At 49.4% G+C, this 19,413-nt stretch overlaps 6 protein-coding genes across 6 annotated transcripts; 3 read left to right on the top strand and 3 right to left on the bottom strand.

Annotated features, from left to right (window-relative positions):
- Nucleotides 1–1,227: 1,227 nt before the first annotated feature.
- On the top strand, nt 1,228–1,702 carry ASPSYDRAFT_150003 (putative C2H2 finger domain protein; the record flags this gene model as incomplete). Its single annotated transcript, XM_040841967.1, has 3 exons — nt 1,228–1,276; nt 1,328–1,523; nt 1,585–1,702. The coding sequence occupies 3 exons, from the start codon at nt 1,228–1,230 to the stop codon at nt 1,700–1,702; spliced, it is 363 nt and encodes a 120-aa protein (XP_040703402.1).
- An 843-nt stretch (nt 1,703–2,545) lies between these two features.
- Nucleotides 2,546–3,848, bottom strand: ASPSYDRAFT_43978 (putative mitochondrial carrier protein). Its single transcript, XM_040846762.1, has 3 exons — nt 3,492–3,848; nt 3,105–3,444; nt 2,546–3,031 (listed from the first exon to the last, which is right to left on the bottom strand). The coding sequence occupies exons 1-3, from the start codon at nt 3,655–3,657 to the stop codon at nt 2,662–2,664; spliced, it is 876 nt and encodes a 291-aa protein (XP_040703401.1). The 5' UTR covers nt 3,658–3,848; the 3' UTR covers nt 2,546–2,661.
- Nucleotides 3,802–10,650, top strand: ASPSYDRAFT_77983 (uncharacterized protein). The gene is made up of 14 exons (XM_040850918.1): nt 3,802–3,913; nt 3,968–4,637; nt 4,693–4,776; nt 4,825–4,948; nt 4,995–6,517; nt 7,304–7,418; nt 7,518–7,681; nt 7,739–8,420; nt 8,475–9,250; nt 9,307–9,411; nt 9,466–9,584; nt 9,634–9,713; nt 9,780–9,939; nt 10,007–10,650. Coding segments are annotated over exons 1-14 (5,043 nt in total). The 5' UTR covers nt 3,802–3,911; the 3' UTR covers nt 10,446–10,650.
- A 558-nt stretch (nt 10,651–11,208) lies between these two features.
- Nucleotides 11,209–11,549, bottom strand: ASPSYDRAFT_88506 (uncharacterized protein; the record flags this gene model as incomplete). The annotated part of the gene is made up of 2 exons (XM_040852016.1): nt 11,209–11,411; nt 11,522–11,549. The coding sequence occupies 2 exons, from the start codon at nt 11,547–11,549 to the stop codon at nt 11,209–11,211; spliced, it is 231 nt and encodes a 76-aa protein (XP_040703399.1).
- Nucleotides 11,550–12,641: 1,092 nt separating this feature from the next.
- On the bottom strand, nt 12,642–15,143 carry atm1 (ATP-binding cassette Fe/S cluster precursor transporter ATM1; the record flags this gene model as incomplete). Its single annotated transcript, XM_040852015.1, has 7 exons — nt 12,642–12,742; nt 12,802–13,018; nt 13,076–14,122; nt 14,178–14,446; nt 14,506–14,620; nt 14,681–14,740; nt 14,796–15,143. The coding sequence occupies 7 exons, from the start codon at nt 15,141–15,143 to the stop codon at nt 12,642–12,644; spliced, it is 2,157 nt and encodes a 718-aa protein (XP_040703398.1).
- A 1,854-nt stretch (nt 15,144–16,997) lies between these two features.
- On the top strand, nt 16,998–19,099 carry ASPSYDRAFT_149397 (serine/threonine protein kinase CBK1; the record flags this gene model as incomplete). The annotated part of the gene is made up of 4 exons (XM_040841905.1): nt 16,998–17,620; nt 17,695–18,198; nt 18,256–18,732; nt 18,787–19,099. The coding sequence occupies 4 exons, from the start codon at nt 16,998–17,000 to the stop codon at nt 19,097–19,099; spliced, it is 1,917 nt and encodes a 638-aa protein (XP_040703397.1).
- Between the last annotated feature and the right edge of the window lie 314 nt (nt 19,100–19,413).

Raw genomic sequence — 19,413 nt, 5'->3', positions numbered from 1 at the left:
GTGCAAAATGGTAGTATCCGGGTGACTTACCAGCGCACCCATGCGCGCAAGGCGTGTGGTAATCATGATGGAAGCTCTCTATGCAAGATGGCTGGGCCACGACACACTGGAGAGCTAATCCAAGCAGCAGCAATAGCTAGCTTCAACCTGGGGAAGCAGCAAAAGATGGAGTGGAGAGTGAAGTGTGGGAAAAGAAAAGAGTTAGAAAACCTAAGGGAAGGTTGTCAATTAAAAGGAAGCTTCAAGTGCGAGAATTCTTGTTTGACTGCGACCCTGCTCCTCTGAACCGGAGTGGAGGAACCGTAACCGCTGATTACAGTACAGCCGTCCGTACGCTTTCGGACCGCCCCAAACCAGACATGCAACCGGAGACATGGAAGACCTTAAAAGAGCTTCCTGCACAGCCATTGAAAGGAATGTTTTGCAGGATATGTCCGATTTGAGGCTTCCAATTTACTTACAGAATCTATGTATACAAACGTGATTTTTCCCATGGTCGAAAGGCTTTGCTGGGCTCGGCACGCTGGTATTTCAGTTAGATTCCCATGGCGACCATCAATACACTGACCTTGTAATGACGACGTCGGTAATATTGGCATGTGAGACCGGTAATTCCAATAGCCAATGAAAGTGATTTGATTACACCCATACATTTTGAGAGCAGTCCTTACATCATAGCTACACCTCCGCCTGATACCACGTTCAATTCACTATATAGAGGCTAATATACGAGTTTGGGGGCCATATTAACATCTAACAACTTCAATTTTTGACTCTTGTTCCTGTATGGCCTCGTGCAGAAGCTCAGGATCATGAGCCAATGATTACTTTGTTTCTCCCGCAAGTGGCCGGGGAGCATTCGGAGGGAAGGTGCCGAAAATAGTGAAATCGTCATAAAAATACCGCGCCAGCGATGGCCGTACGGAGAAACGCCCCAAGATGAATGCTGACTGAGCCGAGCGAGAGCCGAGGCCTACCGAAAAGAGTGCCTCCCGCGGCCCGCCGCCAAGAGCTGGTCGACCTGGGCCAATCACGGCTACCGAGTTTTCTCACAAGAGCCCTTCCACGCACACAAGAGCGAACGGCTGATTCCTGACCCGCTTTCACATCGCCGCGGCCATAGCTTTATTCCGTTTATCGGTACTCGATCACATCCACAGACTCCATACTGAGGAAGAACGCTTTTGCGCACAAGGTTGGATCTACTTTGGGTCGATAATCTGCAAGATGGGAGCCGTGAGGAGAACGAAGACGAAGCGCAGGACGAGGTATGATGGTTCCCTCTCCTCTAATTTAAACTACGATGGTTGAGGATTGGCACTGACAGGAATCTTTCTTTCCAGAGACTATGACCAGGTCCGCGCGGATGTCGAAAGCGCAAAACACCTTTCGCAATACAAGGCGACACAGGATCCCGAAGACCTCCCCGGCCTAGGGAGGCATTACTGCGTCGAATGCGCCAAATGGTTTGAGAGTGATTACAACCTGGTGGCACATAGGAAAGGCAAAAATCATAAAAGAAGGTCCGTCATTGTTGCCGCCTACTCATCTGCGCGATTCGAGCTGACCCGGGCTTCATAACAGAGTTCGTCTGCTACGCGAAGAACCGCATTCCCAGAAGATTGCTGAGGCTGCCGTGGGCTTGACCACCGATAATGGTGAGCGCCCGCAGGCGGGAGATGATATGGCTTTGGATAACTAGACTCCCATGTCTGCCTGACATGGACTGTGGTCAGTTCTGCGGCCACCAACAACCGTTACGGTAAAGCAATTATGGAATATGCGCTTTGCCGTTTCGCCAATTACGTGGCGGGCAAAATATTCACATCCTGATGCGCCTTCCTCAAATGCGTGGCGATAATAACCACCTCGACGAAAAAGAGCTTGAAGCTCCATGTGCTTGAAAAAAATATTTCAGCCAATCACATTGTCTCTAATTTGAAACGGCACGTGAATCAAGAAGTGCCGAATGTCGCAGGTTTTGTTCCATGCTGCCGAGTCCGCCGGCAGATTACTGCGGTATCCCCGGCCACTTCGCCGCTTATCGGAGCCGTACAATGATACAGGTCCACTTTTTCCTGACCTCGAAATGAAATTATTTACAAAGAACCGCTAGCATTGGACACGTTAAGCCTTGCATACTTAGAAAGCTGTGGCAGTCTTCACCGGGAGCCGTTATAGTTATGGCGCATGTATCTAGACTCCAAGGCGCAATGTTATGATATGAGTTTATGACACTTATTCCCTCATTATTCCCTATCCATCATTATCTCGAAGTTTGTAGTGCCAAGGTACACCATAGGGGTTGTATTTGGAGTTTATACCAAGCTTCTCCGGAGCATCAACTCAGTGGGCTGATCAAAGTCGAGTAATGTTTTAAGCCATGTGGAGCTAGATAGCCGTAGTTCCTTGACGTTGACTCCCGGGTATCTAAAAGGTCCGTGAGCAAAGACATATATATATACTTGGCGTGACATTTGATCTAGAAGGAAAGCTACCACACGTTGTCTAGTTTTGTATTGGGTTAATTGAAATCACTATTTACCGGATAATGCTCGAACGCTGTAAAATATCTATGATATTTCTTTGAGGGGCTGATCCCAGGACCGATTCTGGAAATATTTCATAAACCACTCATACGTCGCCCACTGATTCACATTGTTAGCAATCAACCCATGAAGGAAGCGAAATACATACCTGAGCTGCATTCACAATGAATGCTCGCAGACTGCATACCCCTAGGCCGCGATAAAAGGCCTTGAGGCCCTCGATCCGATATACTTCCCTCGCTAATTTAAAAGCGCCAGGTTTTCGTTTGTTGGTTTGTGGTTCTAATAACGGCCGGCCTTCGGCATATGCCTCAATTGTATTTGCCTGCATTCGTGTTTTTATCACGTCAAGCGGGAAGACTGAAGCCCACGTAATGATCCCAGCAAGACCACCGCAAAGGAGAACTTTCAGCGCGGAGCTGTTGGGTCCTTCATCACCGGGGGAGGCCATTAACCTCTTGCAATATTCGTACGACCAGAAACTGTGGCCCAGGGTAAATGAATGTTCGGGCGCGAAATTGGTCTGAGACAAAAAAGAGGTCAAGAAAAACTTACTAAAAACCATAGCCTATAGAGTCCCTGGCACAGGTTATTCCACCAGCGAAATATAAACCCTTCCAGCCGCGACTCCGAATGATGTCCTTTGCGACGCTCCAAGACGAAACTTCTGGGCGAGCATCAAGCTGGGCTCGACATTTGATGAATTCCGTAGGTGAAGAAACAGTCCAGCTGGCAGCTCCACCTAATGCTCCAGCAAGCCATAGCTTGTATAGGGCACAATTTTGAGGATTCGTGGGATCACTGATAGAATCATCCAAGAGCATCAGGGATCGGTTATAGGATACGAATAGTAAAGCATTGAGGGCACCATATCCAAGAATTGGGGCCGCAGCGCCTGAGAATATGTTAATACTGTAAATAGCTACACTGATATCAACATACCTCGCACGAGAGAGCTTGTGCTTTCGAATCGAGTCAATTGCCGAGGTTCCACGGAGCCATTTGCAGAGCTACTTGCTTGTAATCGGACTTTGATGAGGTCAAGAGGGTTTCCGATAATTATGCCAATGGCCCCGCTAATATAGCCGGCCCAGAAGTCTGATGACATGGGACAGAACACTCAGCCCGCAGGTACTACTCACTGTCGAGGGGCATGCATGCAAGGTCCACGGATCCATTGTGTAGCAGCACCCAACCTATGCATTGCGGGGGCAGCGGGTCTTATCTTATCGGCACGTGACCACGCGATATTTTGGCGTTTGGCTGGCGGCTAGCTTAGGCAACACGCGTGGGCCAGAGGCAGACATCCCGTCAGACACAGCTTCGACCACGGCGAACCGCGCGAATCGGCCGATATAACTAATGTGAGTTTTTGAACTGATATATTGTGATGCGACATAGGGTTCTAACCCATGAAGGTATCGCCCACGACCCTCCAACCAAGGCGGCGATGTTACACCAATAGCATCGCGCGTCAGCGCAACGTCCAACTCCATCGACCGCCTATCGAAGCCATTCAAATGCCCCGGATCAGCTACACCGACTCGGGCTTCAGATAAGCCTGCAAGGAAGCGAAGGAAGGTAAATTATGCTGGGGCTGATGGAAATGACGACAACGGCGTGAAGCCGTATACCAACGAAGAACGCCTGGCGCTTGCCACTCGCGATGTCAACAGATTTCCCGTTTTTAAAGCAAAGGACAAAGATTTCACATTCAAACAAAGGTTTAAAGTGCCTTTGGTGGACAAGCCGACTGGTGGATATGACAGTTCTCGACCTGCACCGACACTGGGGATGAGACAGGGAGCCACGTTCGTCGTGAAGCCTTTGCATGATCCGAGTGGAGAGTTTGCGATCGTCCTATATGACCCAACGGTTGATGATATCGATAATTCACAACAAGAGAAATCAGATAAACCGGATGACGCCGAAGATAAGAACCCGAAGCTGGACGAACCGCTGGTACATAAAAGCTTAGCGGATATACTTGGGCTGAAAAAGAAGGTGGAAGATCGCCCAAAGGTTCCGGTTGTTATCGACCCAAGGCTGGCAAAGATCTTACGCCCTCATCAAGTGGAGGGAGTTAAGGTAAGTCTTTGGCAGAGCTTTTTTTCGCCACGCAGACCCCAAGTAACCATTACAGTTTCTCTACCGCTGCACTACGGGAATGATTGACAAGAACGCCAATGGCTGCATTATGGCAGACGGTATGGGTCTCGGAAAGACGGTAGGCGATCCTGTCATTCCATGCGTTTCATGAGACTTACCATGACAGTTGCAATGTATTGCATTGATGTGGACGCTTCTGAAACAATCCCCAGAGGCTGGAAGAACGATTATTCAAAAGTGTATCATTGCGTGTCCTTCAAGTCTAGTAGGGAACTGGGCCAATGAGCTTGGTAAGTGATGCGCTAGCGCTCGTTGGACACTGACTGACAACAGCAGGAAAATGGCTTGGACAGGGTACTATCACCCCGTTTGCAGTGGATGGTAAAGCTTCGAAGACGGAGCTAATAACCCAATTGAAGCAATGGGCAATTTCATCAGGTCGGTCTGTTGTAAGGCCGGTACTCATTGTCTCTTATGAGACCCTGCGAATGTATGTCGACACATTGAAGGATAGCCCAATTGGACTGCTTCTATGCGACGAGGGCCATCGATTGAAAAACAAAGAAAGCTTGACTTGGACAGCACTTAATAGCTTGAACGTGCAACGGCGAGTGATACTGTCTGGTACTCCCATTCAAAACGATCTCTCGGAATATTTTGCTCTTCTCAATTTCGCAAACCCAGACTTACTTGGGTCGCAAAACGAATTTCGTAAGAGATTCGAACTGCCCATTCTTAAGGGAAGAGATGCAGCAGGGACAGAGGAAGACCGAAAGAAAGGCGATGAACGTTTAGCCGAACTATCAGGCATTGTTAACAAGTATATCATTCGGCGAACAAACGACATCCTGTCGAAGTACTTGCCCGTCAAATATGAGCATGTGGTGTTCTGCAATCTGTCGCAATTCCAACTCGGTCTGTACAAACATTTCATTGACAGTCCCGAGATAAAAAGTCTTCTCAGGGGCAAAGGAAGCCAACCTCTGAAAGCGATTGGACTTCTAAAGAAGCTGTGCAACCATCCAGATTTGCTTAGCCTTTCTAACGACCTTCCTGGTTGCGAGCACACATTCCCCGATGATTATGTGCCACTCGAAGCAAGAGGCAGAGACCGAGATGTCCGGCCTTGGTATTCAGGGAAGATGATGGTTCTTGACAGGATGCTGGCTCGAATACGTCAAGATACGAATGACAAGATTGTCCTCATCAGTAACTATACACAAACGCTCGATGTTTTTGAAAAGCTTTGCAGGTCAAGAGCGTACGGCTGCTTGAGACTGGACGGGACGATGAACGTGAAGAAACGCCAGAAGCTTGTCGACAAGTTCAATGACCCTGATGGCGAAGAATTCGTGTTCCTTCTCAGCAGTAAGGCCGGTGGGTGTGGTCTGAACCTGATCGGTGCTAACCGCCTGGTGTTGTTCGATCCCGATTGGAACCCGGCGGCTGACCAACAGGCACTCGCACGAGTCTGGCGTGACGGTCAAAAGAAAGATTGTTTTGTTTACCGCTTCATTGCGACGGGCTCCATTGAAGAAAAGATATTCCAACGCCAGTCTCACAAACAATCTCTTTCCTCCTGTGTGGTGGACTCGGCCGAAGACGTCGAGCGACACTTCTCTCTGGACTCCCTCCGTGAACTATTTCAGTTCAAGCCGGAAACAACGAGCGACACACACGATACCTTTAAGTGCAAGAGATGCAGACCTGATGGAACGCAGTATATTAAGGCACCAGCCATGCTCTATGGCGACACCAGTTCATGGAATCACTTCGTGAACAGCGGAGAACAGGGGCAGATGAACCAAATCCAAGACCTCCTTATTCGACAAGAGACTCAAGAGCGAGATGTCTCTGCAGTTTTTCAATATATAAGCCATTGATTAAAGCGATTAGGGCCGTTGTCCCAACAGCATTGGAGATTTTTATGGTGGTATTGCCTATTGGACCAGAGCCCTGTCTTGTTTGCCGAGAGGGCTAGGTATTCTGGACCGAGATTTCATGGGATACTGAATTAGGGGATTATTGGGATGTGTAGCTAGATAAATTTTGATAATAACATGACCTTATTTAATACACCGGAGTACAGCGGTACTTCTGTTGTCTGTGCTCGTGCATAGGAAGCATGTGCGGAGGACCTAGAGGCCCGTGTACGGTAGAGCTCGAATCTAGGCGCAATCCCTCCTCCACTACGTCACTCCACTTCTGCCAACGCATCTCACTGTCGCTCCCCACATGGCTTTCTGACGAGGCGACAGAGCCCTTCAACTGGTCTCCCTAAGCTCTTTGTTTTATTGTGCTGTTCCGAAAGCTAGGCAGCTCCTCCGAGTCCGATCACTATCACCGTCGCAACGGCGGGCCCATCTTTCCTCGAGCTCACGGTGTCTTTTCTCATTCCCAGCTCACCGCCCAAACTCCGACGGGCTACCACCATGAAGATAGTTGGTTAGAGCTTAAGATTACAGCAGCCTTTGTTTGCTTGAGCGATGGATCACTCAATCCAGCGGTTGCTGAATGATAAGCTCTATGACCGGCGGAAGCAAGGGGCGTTAGAGTACGTACATCCATTCTTATCACGGTGACCTCGCGGGTCGAGTGCTTGATGATTGCTGACCTTTTTGTTCTTCGAAACACCTAGACTCGAGAAAGTCGTCCGGGATTCCGCGTTCAGAGGAGAACATGAAGTTATCCAGAAAATCGTCGACCAGCTATGCCACGACTACGCCTATGCAGTTCATCAGCCTCATGCGAGAAATGGGGGTCTAATTGGATTGGCTGCGGCCTCGATAGCACTGGGATCAGTGAGTTTATCGGTCATGCGGGGTTGATATAATAGGTGCTGAGATTACTAGGAGGGAGTTGCCCCCTATCTCAAAGAGATCGTGCCGCCGGTACTTGCGTGCTTCTCGGACCAAGATGCGAGGGTTAGATACTACGCTTGCGAGAGCATGTACAACATCGCCAAAGTTGCAAAAGGGGAGGTCTTACTATTTTTCAACGAGATATTCGATGCGCTAAGCAAGGTGTGTTTCTCAAGGCTATAAACATGGGAGGAAACCTCTTTATTAACATAAGCACAGCTTGCCTCCGACTCTGAACTGTCCGTTAAAAATGGAGCGGAACTACTTGACCGACTCGTGAAAGACATCGTTTCCGAATCGGCTGCCCACCACGTCTCTGTTCTACAACTATCCGAAAAGCAGACTTCCGACCCCGATGCTTTAGGAGATGACCTTCCAACAGCGTTCTCACTTCCTAAATTCATACCGTTGCTCAAAGAACGAATACATGTTCTCAGCGCATTTACTCGGACATTTCTAGTATCGTGGTTAACCTTATTGGATACAATTCCCGACTTAGAGCTTGTCTCTTATCTGCCAGAATTCCTTGCGGGTTTGATCAGGTTTTTGGGCGATCCAAATGGGGATGTCAATGTTGCTACACAAGGTCTTCTCGATAGGTTCCTGGCGGAGATTAAAAGAATTGCTCGTCTTAAGAAGGGCCTTGCAGAAAGTCGCAAAGGACAAGAGAGTGACAATAGGCAATCAATTACAAGCGATACGACGAGCCTAGCCACAGACCCGGCAGCAACCGCTATCGACGCTGAAAGCAACGATAATGCAATAGAAGATTCCGAAGCTGAATTTGCCGTTGAGGAAGAGGGACTGCACACTGATGGTGATTGGATCCCTGGACAAGATGTCCAAATTGACCATCCAAAGATCCTAGATATCCTTGTGGGATTCGTTGATACCTCTTTTGGTAAACGTTCCCCACGGCCTTACCGAACCTGACCGTTTGCTAATATTTTACTAGACGAGGAGATGCAGTTGACTGCTTTGCGTTGGATTGATAGCTTTTTCGAAATCAGCCCAGAAGATATTCTTCCTTTCGTCCCACGCCTTCTTGATCAAGTTCTCCCAGCACTCTCTAGCAGCTCGCATGCCGTGAAGGAGACTGCAACCAGGGTCAATAACTCGCTTCTGCAATACATCTTCAGTTTAACTCTATCCGAAGATGCATCAGATGATTCCAGGCATACCACGACTTCCAAGCTACCCCAGACAACTACGAAAGAGTTTGCTGAACGAAGAGCGTCTACACCAAGCAGTAGGACTGATGCGCCGGCCACTGATTCTAAGAGAGCGTCACCCCGGAATAGCATCATGTCCGCTGCGCCAGTACCCACTCCGGAACTCGACTATGGCTCAGCTGTTAGCTCTCTCACTCTTCAGTTTTTGAATGAAAATGAAACCACCAGATTAGGTGCCCTCTCATGGCTTCTAATGCTACATCGCAAAGCCCCGAAGAAAGTTTCCGCATTCAATGATGGAATCTTCCCCGTGCTTCTCAAGACATTGTCTGATTCATCGGAGGCTGTTGTCACGAAGGATCTTCAGCTTCTGTCTCAAATTTCGAGGAACAGCGAGGATGGCTATTTCAAAGCATTCATGGTGAGCTTGCTGCAGCTATTTTCGACAGACAGAAATCTACTCGAGGTTCGCGGAAACCTTATTATTCGACAATTGTGCTTGAATTTGAGCCCTGAACGTATCTACCGGACCCTTGCGGACTGTCTTGAGAAGGAAGATGTGAGTTTTACATACTATATATGAGTCCTATAATCTTAACCTTGGCGATCCTTTAGGATATCGAGTTTGCTAGTATCATGGTGCAGAACCTGAACAATAACCTGATTACGGCGCCGGAGTTGTCAGAACTAAGAAAACGATTGCGGAACCTGGACTCCAAGGTAGCTGGAACCCAAATTATATGACCCGATGCCGTGGCTGATCTTGAACAATAGGACGGCCAAACGTTCTTTGTAGCCCTTTTCAGGTCCTGGTGCCACAATGCAGTCTCAACGTTTTCGCTTTGTTTGCTGGCGCAGGCTTATGAGCAGGCATACAATCTTCTTCAGGTCTTGTGAGTGAAGCTGTCATGAGCGCCCTAAACATGACTAACACTTTTGCAGTGCCGAGCTCGAAATGACGGTCAATATGCTAATCCAAATCGATAAACTCGTCCAGCTACTGGAATCTCCGGTGTTTACATGTATATTATAACCCAACAATACTCCCCGTACCACCCTTAAAAAGACGAGCACTAAACTCTCGCTAGACCTCCGTCTCCAGCTCCTTGAACCGGAACGATATCCGTATCTATACAAATGCCTATACGGTGTTCTAATGCTCCTCCCCCAAAGTTCCGCCTTTGCTGCACTTAAGAACCGCCTCAACAGCGTTAGCAACATCGGCCTCCTCCACACAGGACCGCGCCTGTACGTTCAGCCTTCTCCACACTTACCCTTGAAACGAGCCCCTGACACTAAAAAAAAACATGCACAGGTCCTCCATGACATCGACATCCACCCCAAGCGCATCAAGCTACGACCGCAGCAGCACGCGCCTCAAACAGCGTGATGAAAGCTCCATCCGCTGGGTCGAACTCCTCGACAAATTCAAGTCCGTGCAAGAAAAGACACGTTCGACACAACGGCACTCACAGCGCCCCTTCGACACCGATGGACCCTCGTCCTTCCAACAACGCGCCTCCCTCTCGTCTGCACTTACTGGTGCGGACCCGATGCGTAGAGATAAGGGTCTCCCCGATACCCCGCGCGCTGGCCTCGGTGGTGTTGGCGGCCGCGCATCACCTGCTGATGGCGCTGGCGGCGGTGCTGGTAGTAGTGCCAAGGGGGGAGGAATTCTTGGTACGCAGAGGCAGAAATCTGGCTTGACGAACTTGGGACGGTTGAGGATTGGAGGCGGGAAGAGTAAGCGCTGAGTTTGTTGGAGATCATACTTGACCTACTATTCGTAGCCGAGACTTATGTATGCCTTTTGGTCTCTCTTCTACGGGAGCTATCTATCTTCTGTATTATGTGACTACTGTTTGTCTCGTAAATTATATCATCCCAGATATATGCTAAGATCGATGAGTGGTCTACGGGAAGATATAATACTAATAATGATGAGCATTAACTGCTGACATTGATTGTGAAGTTCGCTGGAGGGTGCATCCAGAGCACGCCCCCTCGAGACCAGAAAACCTAGATATACCAAGCCTAACGGAGAAAATAGGTCAAGAACAAGTGAACAAAAGTACCTCCAAAAGTCGCTAAACGAGGTTCCGTCCAGACAGAAAAGCTTTAAGATATATGAACAGGCGCATCAGACTCGTGGCTGCTAACCTTTCTGAGTGCTCACATGATTCATGAGTGTTCGAGCAGGAAACGGAAAAGAATTCCGACGAAAATGCAAAACTAAGGATATACAAGAAATCATTCAGTCGCGCCCGGGAAAAGAAAAGTAAATAGAAGGCAAATAGGTAAGGCTGTCTAGCGAGACCAGCCTACCTAGGTCAAGGAAAGAAACTTTTGACCAGAAAATCGCTCAAGTAGCAAAAATCACCGAATGCATGAGGCGCTCGTTCAAGGCCCGGGCGAGGGGCAAGAAGTAGATAGAAGGCATCGTTGAAACCTCCGCGTGGGACATAACGCAGAGGATACATCGTCACAGAAAAGGAAGGTCAGTGGTCCGAGCTCGCATCACCGGGATCGCGGGTCGCTCGATGATGAGCCCCAAGACGGGACCTTCCAGTGGGACCCGGTGGAGTGTTTCGAAACTGTCCCAGAAGAGGAGTTTGAGCTGTTCGAGTAGACGTATTCTCCATCGACGTACTGCACTTCGGTGAATGTGGTGCGGTGCTTGCGGCGAGCATATCGTTGCTCTAACCGGTAGATTTCCAGTCCTGTGTTGATTGCATATTAGTATTTCGCTCTCGACAATATGGCGAACACCTGCAACTGGCTCTTTGAAAAGAGACGCGGATTGATTCGGCGGGAGAACTGGGTGACGTACTTGCTTGTAGCTTTTCGATGAGGCCCATTGCGAGAAATGAATTTGTCGTCTTTCCCAATATACTAGGGCGCAGACAGGCTTGATTGCTTCAGTGACGGTTGAAAGAGTATAAACTAACGCAGACACCGGGTAGTTTATATTTAAAAGGATTCTAGCCGGAAGGACACCAAGACATTAGCGATTGCGCGTTCAATTAATGGTATTCCGGAGGTTCCGTTGGCGTCTGAGAACAAGGGCCGGGTGGGGAGATAGCTGATAAGGGGGTTTGCCTACCAATTCAATATATTGGTAAATGCTCTGGTAAAAATTGACGCTGACAAGCTGATATCAAGCAACGGATAGGCAGTTCTGGAAGAAGCCAGTTAAAAAGGAGAAGCGAGCGATTCGAGTGAGAGGGGAAAACGCAGGGACAAGGATCAGGGAATGGAGCTAACAATTGTGGGACGGGGATGCAGTGAACTCCAAACAAATGAGACAAGTCAGACAGTGAGACGGCAGACTAACCAAAGACACTAATGGAAGAAGACGGGTAATATATGTGATCTGGGCTCGATAGCGTATCTGGAGTGCAGAAAACGGTTCTAGCGTGGTGAGATTCTTGAGGTTACAGCAGGAAATTGTGCGCCCAACAAGCCCAATGGCGACAATCTGATGCCAGCCACAACAAACTATGACGATAGCCGTTCCAACGGAAAGAGAGCGGCGGAAAGCGAAAAAAGGAATGTAAATGCAAGGAAACGAACGAATGACAGCAAAAGAGCAGAATCGATGGAATGCAGAAGGAATGGCGACAGACAGCGACAAGAACGAGCGACGGGGTGGAGGAGAGTGCCAGTGTCAGTTGGACGGGTCGAGTCGAGGAGTCTCCGAGTCGAGATTCGAGAAGAGGAGAAGAAGAAGTGGAGAGCAACGTGGGATTGGGGGCTGCGCTAGGCCGCTTGCAGCCTAGCCAGGGGCCCGGTTGCGCTCGACAGTCTACTCCGTATATTAATTGGGATCATTTGTTGTCGTCCGCGGCCCATCCGGCAAGGTCTGCGCCTGCTAAGAAGAAGTAAGAACCGTTCATATGCAATGGTCTATAACGCTTTCTGTAAACTTTAACTTAATCCAAGACTATTCTCTATTTCTTAGGCGCCATGTCTTTGACCTCCCCAGCCGTCTCCCCCTCAAGCTCCGCATTCCGTTCGTATTCTGGGTCTTGCGCCAGAGACAGTTCTTGGGCTGCGGAGAGCATGTCAGCATTCTTTCATAAAATGACGCGCGGTTGGACCCTGACTTACCATGCCAAAGCTCGGAGTAGATGCCGTCCGTATCAAGTAGTTCGCGGTGTGATCCCAATTCCGCAACTTGCCCTTCCTTCAGAACCAGAATCTGGTCACAGTCGCATATCGTTCGCAAGCGATGCGCCACGAACACACTTGTCCGTCCCTTCTCTTTTAAGATGCTGTTGATGTTTTGCAGCAAAGCTTGCTCGGTATATGTATCAAGGGCGGAAGTCTATATGCACCAGTTAGAAAACGGTCACGTTAGGATTGCCCCCGACCAGTCACTTACTGCTTCGTCAAAGAAGAGCAACTGTGGATCTTTCAGGAGCAGCCGGGAGATAGCCAGCCGTTGCTTTTCTCCACCAGAGATCATCATTCCACGCTCGCCAACAGCTGTGTTGTAGCCATCGGGAAGCTTCTCGACGAGCTCATGAATATGTGCTCGTCGAGCAACCTTGCGGACCTCGTCGTCCGAAGCTTCCAACCTTCCATAGCGGATATTATGTTGAATTGAGTCATTAAACAACGGTGTATCCTGCGGGACGACACCGATCGATTTTCGCAAACTTTCTAGTGTCACATCCCTAATATCCTGTCCATCCACTAGAATCCTTCCTTCTTGGACGTCGTAAGATCGGAAAAGGAGTCTCAAGATGGTAGACTTGCCACAACCGCTAGGGCCAACGATAGCAAATTTCTGACCAGCAGGAATCGTAAAGCTAGCATTTCTGAGGATGGGACGGTCGGGGTGGTATCCAAAAGTCACATTTTCAAATCGGATCTCGCCGCCCTGCTTGAGGGCCAGCGGTTTCGCATCAGGCCGCTCCCTGATGTTGACATTAACCTTTTGTAAGTTAAACAATGTTTCCATGTCGAGCAGCGACTGGCGCAACTCGCGGTAAACAGAGCCCAGGAAGTTCAGAGGCACTGAAAGTTGGAAGACGAGCTGGTTGACCATGACAAGATCACCAACAGTCAGTTCTCCGGCAGCAACTCCGTCGGCGGCAAGATACATCATAGCTGCGAGGGCGCTAGAAAAGATCATGTTCTGACCGGAGTTCAAAAAAGCCAGAGACGTTGTGACTTTGATGGAAGCATCCTCATACGCCTTGAGAGCCTTGTCGTAACGCGCCACTTCAAACTTTTCGTTGTTGAAATATTTCACCGCTTCATAGTTGATCAAAGAGTCGACAGCAACAGTAGCTCCCTTGTTGTCTGCTGCGTTGGCTTGCTTTCGAAACTTCGTTCTCCAGGCTGTTGTTGTTATCGTGAAAGCAGAATAGGCCAACATGGTTGTGGCAGTGATCGCAGCGAATTTGATTCCATACTGGTGTGTCTATTATATTTGTTAGAAATGCCAGGAGTAAACCTATTGCAGACGGCAGACATACCAAAATACCGCAGACGAGGGAAATCTCTAGAGCGGTAGGTACGACGTGGAACACCATTGACGTCAGGAGAAAGCTGATACCTTTTGTTCCACGGTCAATGGCTCTGGTCAGACCTCCGGTCTGTCGTGAAAGGTGGAAGTTGAGATCTAGTCGTAACAAGTGCTCAAAAACATTCCGCGCAACCTTGCGGATTGCTTTCTGAGCGACACTTGCGAAAACAGCATTTCGAAGTTCTTGGAACAAAGTAGCCCCAATTCTGGTAACGCCATCTGCGATAGAGAATTAGCCACCTGCAGTCTTCGAAAACAAAAATAATCCTCTTTCATACAGGCAATAATCATCGATCCCGCTACCGTATAAGCTGTTCCGCCAACGGCCGCGAAATCCACGTTCATGGAATCAACAATGCTCTTGAAGTAAAACGGAACCTCGACATTTAGGACCTAGCCAATACGTGGTAAGCAACAGGAGAGCCAAAAATGTAGTTCTGCGGCAATTCCCACCTTTGCCCCAACTAGCAACGACAGTGCCGTTCCCACACGAAGCTTTGTACCCCAGTCACCCTGTATAGCCGGTTAGCAAAGAGTCTAGGCAGCGCATAAGTTCTCAGATCTCTACCTTTGGCCAGAGATATTTCGCCATTTCCCTCATTATAGCCCAGTCGGCCTTTCTCTGTTCTTTCCTCCCCACCGTGCTTTCACTAAGCAAGGTCTTCTGTGCAGCTGCGGCATTTTGCGTCTTCGGCGAGCTCGGGGCCGCTGGTTTGGCAGGTAATGAGGGTGGGTCGCGTCCGTGTGTCTTTTTATCGGATACCGAGCTCTCGTCCGGTTGTTTCTGATCTGAGAATGATTTAATCTGAGGTCTGCGGAAGGTAGCTGCTAGAGGTCTCGTGCGCGGGAATGCGGGATGGGTGGTGAGCCGCGCCGGGGCGCGCCAGCAAGGCGACCGGGCTGCGTGACGCAGCATTTCACAATAGTAAATATGATTGCAGAAGCTGTCACTCGCTATTCTGTGCCGGGGTTTGCTCAATGGAGCATTGTTATGGCTATTGCGTGTTCGCTGGTTTGGCCTGTCACTTCGCGTTGCGGAGCGCCGGGTTCGGAGGGGAAAAGAGGACCGGGTAATGATGCGGTTGGTTTTGGGGACCTCCGGATTAGGTCACCACCTGCCACGAAACACGAAGAGAGCGCTGGATGCAATCCTGGGTTCCTGACTCCGCGATAAATCTACGGCGTTGGAGATATATAGGGCGAAGAGCTCTCCGGCGAGAAGATACAGGTGAGGATGTCGTGATGGCATCTTCTGTTGCCATTGTTTCCGAGATGATGCAATCAAGGAAGAAACGGCTCCACGATAGCTCCCGATATCTGGTTTCTACTTCACCTAGGCAATCAACAGCTTTTTGGCTCAGAGATTCCATCCATCGCATACTTGTTGCTCACTAGAGTGAGAAAGACGGTCGACGCAACCCCTCAACCCGGTCCCTGAGGGGTCTGCTCATCGAGAAAAGCTCGTCAGCGGGATGAACCTGTCGAGGCTTGGCTGTATTTATAAGTTGAACGTGGAAGAACCTATTTAGCTTCGTCGCAGCATGAAAAGCTAACGCTACACAGGCTAGGACCAATATACATTTCACCAGAGATCGGGTGCAGGCAAGGAAATGCCGACCATCCAGAGGAGCATCAACCATTGGCCACCGTCAACCTGATCTACTGAGACATGTCTAGATATTCCTCAACATTTGCTCGTGTCGACACACGAAGATAAAGCCAATAAAGATATCCCAAGCGTCATCCAGTAGAATGATTGGAGAGAACTAATACTCATCGTATCTAGAATTCGACGCTCCAGCTTCGAGCGCTTTACGGTCCTTATGTACATATCTATGACCGACGATATTGGTTCGAGCATAAGAATCAATCCCGATTTCTTACACGGATTCTTAGTACTACGTATCAACTATGGCTATACGTAGTTGCAAATCGGACTGCCTGTCACCTACTATCCCGACGAATGTTTTACCTGAACCTCCTAATATTGGTAAATTCAATCGACTAGTACCCAGGGCTCACCGAGAGAATCGGTATTGGATTATTCAAAACTGGTCCGGCCGTCATCCCTGAGCACAGGGCACATGCATGGTGCAGCTGTCTAGCTTGTATGGCTCGATATCAACAAATCGGACAAAATGAGCGCCCGGGTAGCCTCCGCGGCGTGAAGAGTGTGATAGTGATTGATGGGTATATTTGAATACTTTTCATTTCAATAATTATACCTGGCTTGTGCGATGCGAGGTCTCTTGTTTCACCTGTGTTTAAATCGAGTCTGGAATGGCACCGCAGCAAGGAGTCGCAGTGTCTGAGAGTATGGTTCGCCGCGCTCCCGGCCCCAGCGGTCTCCCGTAGCAGCCACCAGTTCGGGGCTCCAGGACTGGGACTTTGTTGCTGCACATTCTCGAGTCTGGACTTCTCTGGATTTATTGGCTGTCGGATTTGCTTTTGCCTCGTTCTTTGTCGGCCCTCATCCTGGCATTGTGACAACAGACCCCGTCGCTGGTGCTCAATCGCCTCCTGATTGAACTCCTCCGAGCGCGACTTGTCCAGTCGGGAGCCCTCCAACACTCCACTACGAGCCTTTAGCACCTCCAGTAACACTGTCCTCCCCTCAAGTCGCCTCGCTCTCTCCCTGTCTCCTGAAGCCACCGCCTCTTCCCACCAAACCTTCCCCTCCCCCTTTCCTCCCCCTTATATTCACCATCCCCTCCATCCCCAAACTCGCCGTTCCGTCCGATTCTGGCAGTCTGGAGGGCACTCTTTCAAGATGGATCCTAACAACAACCGCCCCCACCTGAACTTCGGCTACAATGAGCGTGCCTTCAATCCGGCGGCTGCAAACAATCGCGCGTACCCAACCACCCCGTCTGCGTTTCCTCAGCCGATCTATCAGGGCCAAAGCCCTCAGGACTATATGGATGCTCAGAATGGTGTCTACGGCCAGGGATATTTTATGCCAAACCACTACGCCCCGCCGCAGGCTGCTTATGCCCAGCCTCATTACGGCCAGCCCAACCTGCAGTCCCCTCAGCCCGCTTATCAGTCTCGAATGCCGTACGGCGTCAACCCCAATGACGGAACAAATGGCTTGATTCAGCAGTTTTCTAACCAGGACCTCAACGCCAACCGAACGGGCTTCTTTAATCGCGCCGCCTCGCCTGGCCAGAGACCCCGTACCGCTGGTAATACAGCTCCCGGACAACAGCAACAACCCGGACACTTGGCTCCTCCTGTACCTCGCAGCCCTCGGGCTCCCGCGGAGAATGAAGAACTTCAACGCTACCCGGAGCGCTTCTCTGAAAACATTCACAAGCGTGGAAAAGCCGCAAAGGAGTTGGTCAATGTATTTTTCCATGAGAATATCGAGCGTGCGCGCGATCGCAACATGCGGTAAGTTTTCCTACTCTAATATTGCGTGATCTTGGGGGGAGGGGACTTTTGCTAACACTATTCTAACCGAGTAGTTCGGCGGAGCTTGACAAGATGATTCGCGAACCGACTGTCGCTCAGGATGCAAAGGTTAAGGATGCAGAAAGGGTTGGGAAAAAAGAGTCAACGTTTCTGCGATTCCTTCGGACCAGGGAGACTCCTTCCAACTTCCAGACCATCAAGGTTATTGGAAAGGGTGCCTTTGGTGAGGTCAAGCTTGTGCAGAGGAAAACCGATGGCAAGATCTATGCGCTCAAGTCGCTTATCAAGACGGAGATGTTTAAGAAGGATCAGTTGGCGCACGTTCGTGCCGAGCGTGACATTTTGGCCGATTCGAAGGATAACCCTTGGCTCGTTAAGCTCCATGCTTCTTTCCAGGACACTGCATACCTGTACCTCCTTATGGAGTTCTTACCGGGTGGTGATTTGATGACCATGCTCATCAAATATGAAATTTTCTCCGAAGATATTACTCGTTTCTACATGGCCGAAATCGTGATGGCGATCGAGGCGGTCCACAAGTTGGGCTTCCTTCACCGGTAAGAAAAGTCGACCAGGCTCTGTCTCGCGCACAACATACTAATATACGTCTATAGTGATATTAAACCTGATAACATCCTTCTTGATCGTGGCGGTCACGTCAAGCTGACTGACTTCGGCCTCTCCACTGGAGGCAAGAAGACTCATGACAACTCTTACTACCAGAATCTATTGAAGAACTCAACATCAAAGGACAAGAACCGAAACTCAGGATATTTCAACGATGCGATCAACTTGACAGTATCAAACCGCGGGCAAATCAACACCTGGAGAAAGTCTCGCCGAGCCATGGCGTACTCCACTGTCGGAACTCCTGACTACATCGCCCCTGAAATCTTCAACGGCCAAGGTTACACCTACCTTTGCGATTGGTGGTCCGTCGGCGCCATCATGTTCGAATGTCTCGTAGGCTGGCCTCCATTCTGCGCCGAGGATACGACCGATACCTACCGCAAGATTGTAAACTGGAGGGAGTGCCTTTACTTCCCGGAAGAATTGACATTGTCCCGTGAATCCGAGGGTCTGATTCGAAGGTACGACACGTTTTCACTCTTTTTAAAAGCCAAATTGATCTAACCATATATTAGCTTCCTATGCGATGCAGAGCACCGTGTTGGTAACGAAGGTGGTCAGTACGGAGGTGCTACCCAAATTAAGAACCACCCATTCTTCCGTGGAGTAGTATGGGAACAACTGCGCAAGATCCGCGCACCATTTGAGCCACGACTAAGCTCGAACATCGATGTGTCATATTTCCCGATTGACGAAATCCCTCAGGAGGATACCAGCGCGATTCACCGCGCTCAGGCACGTGCTATGCCAGACGAACAAGAGGCCGAAATGAGTCTGCCTTTCATCGGTTATACGTACAAAGCGTTCAACGCCTTCCAGGCAAGTTGAATGTAGAAACAATGTCCGAAGTTTTGAACGAGCCGACGATGATAGTCTTTGGAAAGTTTTGAAAGCGGGCGGGCTTGCGTTGATCGCTTTTCAATGGCTCATCCCACGCTCTTGCGTCGGTGGGGATAGACCATGGTCCATGGTTTCTTTTTTATCAAGCATATAGCGCATACATCATGTTACTGGGCTCATGAGCATCTTCTTTCTATTTATTGTCTTATTCTATTTCGCTCTCCTTAGATGTTTCTTTTTTTTGCATTGGGTCGCGAGTCGACACTTGCTAGTTACACTTTGTATCTCTCTGGACATTTTCG

This window comes from Aspergillus sydowii, assembly GCF_001890705.1.
Source record: "Aspergillus sydowii CBS 593.65 unplaced genomic scaffold ASPSYscaffold_4, whole genome shotgun sequence".
NCBI lineage: Eukaryota > Fungi > Ascomycota > Eurotiomycetes > Eurotiales > Aspergillaceae > Aspergillus > Aspergillus sydowii.
The sequence above is the reverse complement of the archived record's forward strand: the minus strand, read 5'-3'. Positions and strand labels throughout refer to the sequence as shown.